This window comes from Electrona antarctica (genome assembly GCF_951216825.1).
Source record: "Electrona antarctica genome assembly, chromosome: 10".
NCBI classification, from domain to species: domain Eukaryota; kingdom Metazoa; phylum Chordata; class Actinopteri; order Myctophiformes; family Myctophidae; genus Electrona; species Electrona antarctica.
Window position 1 is genome coordinate 28,161,600 of NC_136791.1, and position 7,500 is coordinate 28,169,099.

Here is a 7,500-nt window from a genome sequence, read left to right on the forward strand (position 1 = left end):
TCCCTACATGTCTGTGTTTTCAGATGGGGGGTCCCTACATGTCCGTGGTTTCAGATGGGGGGTCCCTACATGTCAGTGGTTTCAGATGGGGGTTCCCTACATGTCCGTGTTTTCAGATGGGGGGTCCCTACATGTCAGTGTTTTGAAATGGGGGGTCCCCACATGTCAGTGTTTTGAGATGGGGGGTCCCTACATGTCACACAGTGTTTTCAGATGGGGGGTCCCTACATGTCACACAGTGTTTTCAGATGGGGGGTCCCCACATGTCAGTGTTTTCAGATGGGGGGTGCCCACATGTCAGTGTTTTCAGATGGGGGGTGCCCACATGTCAGTGTTTTCAGATGGGGGGTCCCTACATGTCAGTGTTTTCAGATGGGGGGTCCCTACATGTCAGTGTTTTCAGATGGGGGGTCCCTACATGTCACCAAATGTTTAGTTTTAGTCCTACGGTATTTGTCACCGGGAATTGTTTAGTCTTACTCTATAGTCTTAGTCGACTAAATATCTAAATGTCAATATCAGTCTTGTTTAATATATCCAGTGTTCATTTTAAGACTATGTGTATATCTGTTCTTGAGGTCATTGTTTATCCCCCCAAAATCACAAGGATTAATTTTGATCTTTGGGATACAGAAATAACTCACGTTATTGTATTTGTGTCCAATGATGTTACTACTGCCTTAGATCAGTGCTTCTCAACCAGTGGTCTGAATAAATAATGGACCTTGATGTGAAAAGGGTTGAAACCCACTGGCCTAGAAGGGTATATATTGACTGAACAGATCACAAAGTGTGAGGCTAAAGCTTTTAAATGAAATATCTGAGACGTTTAGGGTTTTATGGAAGATGTTTCTGCACATAATGCTAGTTTGACTACTTGAAATGCTCTAATCTTAACCCGTTCTGGGCGGGAACCCCTTTTGGTGTTTGAAGCATTATGTTATACTTTAGCTAATGAAAAATAGCAGAGCTTGCGGCACCGAGAGCTGCTATTTTCTTTTAATCGTGAAAATGTGGTGCAAATCATTGAATACATATTAGTTCACAGCGAACGTTTTACTTTTTAACTCAAATCTTTGCTCATGGGAGGGTCCCTGGAACAACATATTTTCAGATGGGGGTCGGCGGCCAAATACATATAGTTTTTGGGGTCCTTGACATGACATAGTTTGAGAACCACTGACACAGAAACATAGGTTTTTCAGAAAATGTTCATGATTTAGAAGACATTTGTAGAATCTGGTGTCAGTCCTACACTACAGTAAATGGGTTAAAATAAGCAAAAGTGGCCTATTCTATTCTCTAATAGAAGAAATGCATCTCCAGAATCCAAATGACTGAATTCAGTCGAGGCGACTGAGAACTTGAATCCATGCAGAGATCTATTCTGGGCTGGAGGTCACCGTTACCAGAAGCAGCACACAAGGCCGAGTCTGCAGCCAATCAGCGATCAATATACACATTAAACATTCATTACTCATCAATTATTCATCCAATAACCTCACTTGTATCTTGTAAACCTTGAGTGTCCATATTTTGTTTTCTTCGTGAATTGATACCTTAATGCTACTTCATCATAATACAGTGCAGTGTTGATTTTGAGAGCACATTTGTATTTAGTAGTTATAGTCATAATCTTTTGAATAAAATTACATTTAGTTATATTTTGGCCATCTGAAATGTTTTAGTTTAGTTTTAGTTTACTTAATCTACAGTTGATTTAGTCGACTAAAACGTATTTTGGCCGGCTGTGAAAGTGTTGAAATGCCCGGTTTATACTCGGCTGCGCGCCGAAAATAACATATCTACAAGTGAGCTTGTAGATCGGCAATTTTCGGCGCGTGACACCTGCTCACAACCAAACATAAAACGACTTGTCTTTTACTTCTACTGGATCTCTTCTCTACTAGTCCCTCCCTAACATTGGTCTAGTTTTTATTTGTTGGCGAAATTGTCAACATATTTAGTCCATAGCCTAGTTTATTTAGTTTTTGTCAGTGAAAAAAGGTAGTCAAATTATTTTTTTGTCATAGTTTAAAAAAAACGAAATAGCTCTATATTGTGATAGTAAGTAATCATTGCTATAGACAACAGTGTGTGTTCATGTTCTGGTCGTAATCACTGCTATAGAGTGTTTGTTAAGTAACAGTGTTAAATTGCTCTACCGTATGTTCAGGTCATAATCATTGCTATAAAGTGATTGTTCAGTAGTCATTGCTGTAAAGTCATTGTTCAGTAGTCATTGCTATAAAGTGATTGTTCAGTAGTCATTGCTATAGAGTGATTGTTCAGTAGTCATTGCTATAGTGATTGTTCAGTAGTCATTGCTATAGAGTGATTGTTCAGTAGTAATTGCTATGAAGTGATTGTTCAGTAGTCATTGCTATAGAGTGATTGTTCAGTAGACATTGCTATAGAGTGTTTGTTCAGTAGTCATTGCTATAGAGTGTTTGTTCAGTAGTCATTGCTATAGAGTGCTTGTTCAGTAACAGTAGTCATTGCTGATTGTTGAGTGATTGTTCAGTAACGGGGGCTTTCATTTGAAGAGAGGTTTTCAAAGCTAGCATTTAGCTGATTCAAACTAACATTTCAAAGCTAACATTTAGCTGATTGTCTCATCAATCAATGTCTGCTGACCACTAGGAGATGTGAGACTGGCTTGGAAGTGTTCCACCGGTTTCTCTTTTAAAGGGTAGTTTCACCCCTCTGGACCTCACTCGGAGAACCACTGAACTACAGTATAGCTAAATGTAGTGCACATTTTGTCGAAAAAACTCTGCCGAAAGATGTTCGTCGACTCCCTTTTTTCACTGACAAAAACAAAATAGAAACTAAACTATGATGAGTCTTGATGACTAAAACTAGGACTAAATATATTGAAAATTTCTTGTATAAACTAGACAAAAATGTTATTGAGGGATAAGAGGTCCAGTAGAACTAATAGACAAGTCATTTTATGCTTGGTTGCATGCTGAAAATGGCAGCTATACAAGCAAACTACACATATTTTCACTTTACTGAACCAAAGCAAAATTGCAGGCCTCCCACTCTCTCACACACAGTGAAACCCACCCACACACTGAGGAGATAAACGTCACCATGGCGATCAGCGGTTTTGTATTTCGGTGCCTATCGTAAGGAGACGCTACACACCTGGTCACTACAACATGCGCGCGCACACACGCATGCGCGCGCACACACACGCATGCGCGCTCGCGCACACACGCATGCGCGCTCGCGCACACACGCATGCGCGCTCACACACAAGCATGCACGCGCACACACACGCATGCGCACGCACACACAAACATGCACGCACGCACGGAGAATTGTTACAAACACACACACACAGGATGAAGCTCAGAGGAAAGGGAGTGGAGTTCAGGAAATTGTGATTCATACAAAGATACTTGGTGTGTGTGTGTGTGTGTGTGTGTGTGTGTGTGTGTGTGTGTGTGTGTGTGTGTGTGTGTGTGTGTGTGTGTGTGTGTCATAACAGGGTCAGGGTTTTCTTTACTACCAGATTCTACATTCTCTTCTTAAGAGGTAAGGAACTAGTCACTGTCATGATAGTGATGTCATCACTTCGCGTCACAGTCACCTGACCTGGCAGCAACACTGCCGTTACCACAGCAAGAGAGACCAATGGTTCTCCAACTACATAACTCAGAGTTGCACACCTGCCCATTTACACCTACTTCATCCCATTAGGGGGGTTTGGGGTGGGGTCTGCTTATTAAATAAGTTATTTGGATACCGATACTGATCTACAAGCTCGCCATTTTCTTGAACATTTCAACATTTCAATGTACTTGTTAATTTTGTACTGCCGTAATACGGATAAGCGGTTGAAAATGGATGGATGGAGTATATCCTTGAGCATTATCCTTTGTCCAACACTGGTTAGGGGTTATGTTTCTTGCTCAGGGACACCTCGACACAATGCCCGGGGGGGTTTGGATTTGAACCGGGGACCTTGGTGCTTCCTTCCCCAGGCCGTCGGGTCTCTCTCCAAAAATAAACCCTGGACGCACCGTGGGTCATTAACCAACCAACCTTCAGCTGAACTTTATTAACAACCTGGAAGACGGCAGACGCAGCTAGCAGGGAAGAGGCACTCACACACACAGACATGCACGCAGACACACACACACACACACGGGCGGGCACGTACCCACCACTCTGTTCCTACATATTTAACCGTGGTGTGAATTATTCAGTGAAGTGGGACACTGACAGCACAAGCAGCTAGAAGACCAAGACCAGTAGGCAGGAGATATAGGATTACACACACGAGCGCACACGCACACACGAGCGCACACGCACACACACACACACACACACACACACACACACACACACACACACACACACACACACACACACACACACACACACACACACACACACACACACACACACACACACACACACACACACACACACACACACACACACACACACACACACACATCCTAGCCTTGATCGATTACATGTAAATCCCACCTGCATCTCCTTAACGGACGAAGGAAGGGTGGGTCTCGTTCAGACTTCAGATCTAGCAATCTAATCCCAATCCAGCTGATTGCCAGGTGGGAACACACAACACAACGCACAGTAATCCTGTTCAACACTGAAACCTCAATGTGGAGGAGCTGTCATAATACTGTCAAGCCTGCACCACACTGTGTGTGTGTGTGTGTGTGTGTGTGTGTGTGTGTGTGTGTGTGTGTGTGTGTGTGTGTGTGTGTGTGTCGATATTCATGAGGGAAGCGGTCGTTTCACGGTGAACTTTGTTCCATAAAAGTTCACGGTTCGAGTCAATTCCGTCACGGTTTGGTACGACAGCAAAAATACGTAGAAATACCACATGCAGAAATGAACTGGAAGCGGAGGAACCTCCATGTAAACAAGCCTTTGTGCTTTTTCTGGGTATTTCCATCCCCTTAGCAGACCTCGTCTTGAACTGTGCTTACTCTACAAACTAACATTTTCAGCCAATGAATCAAATGTCCTTGATCTTGCTTTATTATTACAGCGTGATGCTGTTATCTATATGCGCTATTAGCTTATCGCAAGGGCGCACAGCAGTTATGTAGCTGACTAGCTATCGCGGTGGATCCGGCTTTGTCGAGTGTCATCTACATGTGCACGAACACAATTGGCTCTACGTCCTCCCGGTGGGGGCTCCTCACTGGTCAGGTGCGGCAAGTAGGGATACAACAGCAGCAGACTACTTATAGCCTACTACAGTGTATTCCGGGAGCGCTCAAACAGGTGAATGTGTTTACATATGTCAAAAAATGCTGTTAGCCTTTGCATACGCCTGTAAGGTCGTCGAGGCTAGTGCAAGTGCTACGGGCTAAGATGGAGTCTGAAGAGGTGAGTTTTCAGACTATGGTGGAAGATTGGGAGTGCGTCTGCAGTTCTGATTGCATTATATAGTTTTGGAGCCAGAAGGGAGAAGAGCCTAGGACGCATGGAGCGTTGTTGTCCCAGCTTTGAATCGGGATCGCTCAAACAGGTAAGTATGTTTATATACGTCTTCCTACTAGGATGTGAATTTGCTGCGTAGCAAAAAAAGAAATCGATCCGACATGATCGTTCACATTCCTACTTCTTACCTTGATTCAGGACAGCAGTGAGCAGGGACCCCACTGACGATTTGGTTGCCCTACTTGCATATCATTTGTGCTGCCCCCCCCTCCCGATCTCATGCAGATCGGCTACTTTGCCGTTTGCGAGGACACACACATGGGTGTGCGTTATGACTTGGCACTTTTTGGCACATTTTGTTGCCCCCCCTCGGCGTGTTGCCCTACTCGCAGTGCGTATTGTGCATATACGTAGCGGGGGCACTAGCAGTGAGTGTGTTTATAATACGTCCTCCTACCTGCGAGGGCCTTGATTCAGGACAGCAGTGAGTGTGTTTATAATACGTCCTCCTACCTATGAGGGCCTTGATTCAGGACAGCAGTGAGTGTGTTTATAATACGTCCTCCTACCTGCGAGGGCCTTGATTCGGGAGCGTTCGAACAGCCTGGCGGAGCTGTTCTCGTTGTCCCAGTCCTCCGTGTCCCAGCGGTTGTTGACCCCATCGCTGCTGTACTGCTGCTGCTGCTGGATCTCCATGTGCTCTATGTTGTGTTCGGCGGCCACCGACATCTCCACACCCCCCTCGAACCACGCCCCCTACTGGCCGGCCTCGTTTGGTTCACCTGCTGGGCTGCGTGCCGTCGTCCTCCTCCCCGATCAGGCTCGTTACAGTTGGCTCGCTAGCTAGCTAGCGCACGCAGCGCCGCACGTCCAACCTGGAGAGGGAGGAGAGAGAGGGAGATAGAGTGGTTAGAGGAGGGGATGATATTGTGATGTCACTATATCACTATCATTTCGATTGGTCCTTTTGACCTGGGGCTCGATTGGGCCTTATGAGAAACCAAAAATACACAGGGAAGAGTCAGTATTCTAACCACACCTGGGGGTCTATTAGAGTAACTAATGTTAACTCCATAGACTCATACAACAATCACAGCACTCCATCTTTAATAACAGAGCGGACAAAGCAAAGCAACAAGATTTTAGCCTAACCGGCGTTGGTCAGGTATACTGAAGCAGGGCGTCACAGTGCAGGTGTATATAGAGGCCAGGGCATCGTCCAGTGGTAGAGCTCATGTCAGTTTGTGAATGGAAAAAACACCAGGGACTCCGCCCTAATCTGGGGTTGGTCAGCGTCAGAATCAGCCATTATAATACTACAACATTAATATAAAAAGATTTATCAATCCCCCCCCCCCTCACCCCCCTCCCTTTTTAAAACATTTTGAGAAATGTGTTCATTGCAATAAATAAAAACTCAAGTAGACCTATACTATGTCAGTTCCGGGTGCATGTGTTTGGTCCGACGTACTAACAGTCATACAGCTTGGACACCTCATGCATAGAAGGAAGCATGAGGTCAGTCACCATGAGGTCAACCCACCCAGGTTGGCAGAGGAAGTGTAGCGCCCAGGATTAGATAATTGACACTGGGTGGAAAAATTGGGTTGCAAAATTAAAGTTAAAAAAAAAAACAGTCATGACCTCACAGGAAGCCACGGGTTAGTTTTAACCTGCCACAGGTTAGTTTTAACCTGCCGCGCATGTCGGGAGCCACTGTGTTGTCGGACTAATGCCTGTTGGACTGTTAGTTAGTATGTCTAACAAACGTCAGTTCCATTGATCCAAGCCACCAAGAACACAATCGATTGGTCATGGATCATTAAAAATAAACATGCTCCTCCCCTGCCTGTAAATTCACACGGAGCCCACCCATCTGACCACTCAACAGAGCCCACCCATCCTGACCACTTAAAACTACCAAAGACGTTCATGTGAGTCCTGCATGGTCTCTCAGCTTTTCACATCAAGGTCATGCATCATCAACATGCTCCACTTAAACAGGAGAGAGCTATTTCAGTGAGAGGCACACCTGGGTGTGTGTGTGTGTGTGTGTCTTCTGTG

At 44.9% G+C, this 7,500-nt stretch overlaps 1 protein-coding gene across 2 annotated transcripts in view; it reads right to left on the bottom strand.

Annotated features, from left to right (window-relative positions):
* The window catches only part of LOC306930565 (spectrin beta chain, non-erythrocytic 1-like), a 141,836-nt gene that overhangs the window by 99,690 nt on the left and 34,646 nt on the right, over positions 1-7,500 (bottom strand). The window contains exon 2 of one of the 2 annotated variants that reach the window (XM_079511593.1): positions 6,006-6,311. In XM_079511593.1, coding sequence (XP_079367719.1) covers positions 6,006-6,165 — 160 coding nt within the window. In that variant the 5' untranslated portion in view covers positions 6,166-6,311. Of the gene's footprint in view, positions 1-5,893; positions 5,906-6,005; positions 6,312-7,500 lie in introns of those variants that run through there. The other variant, XM_079511594.1, reaches the window with a different exon arrangement.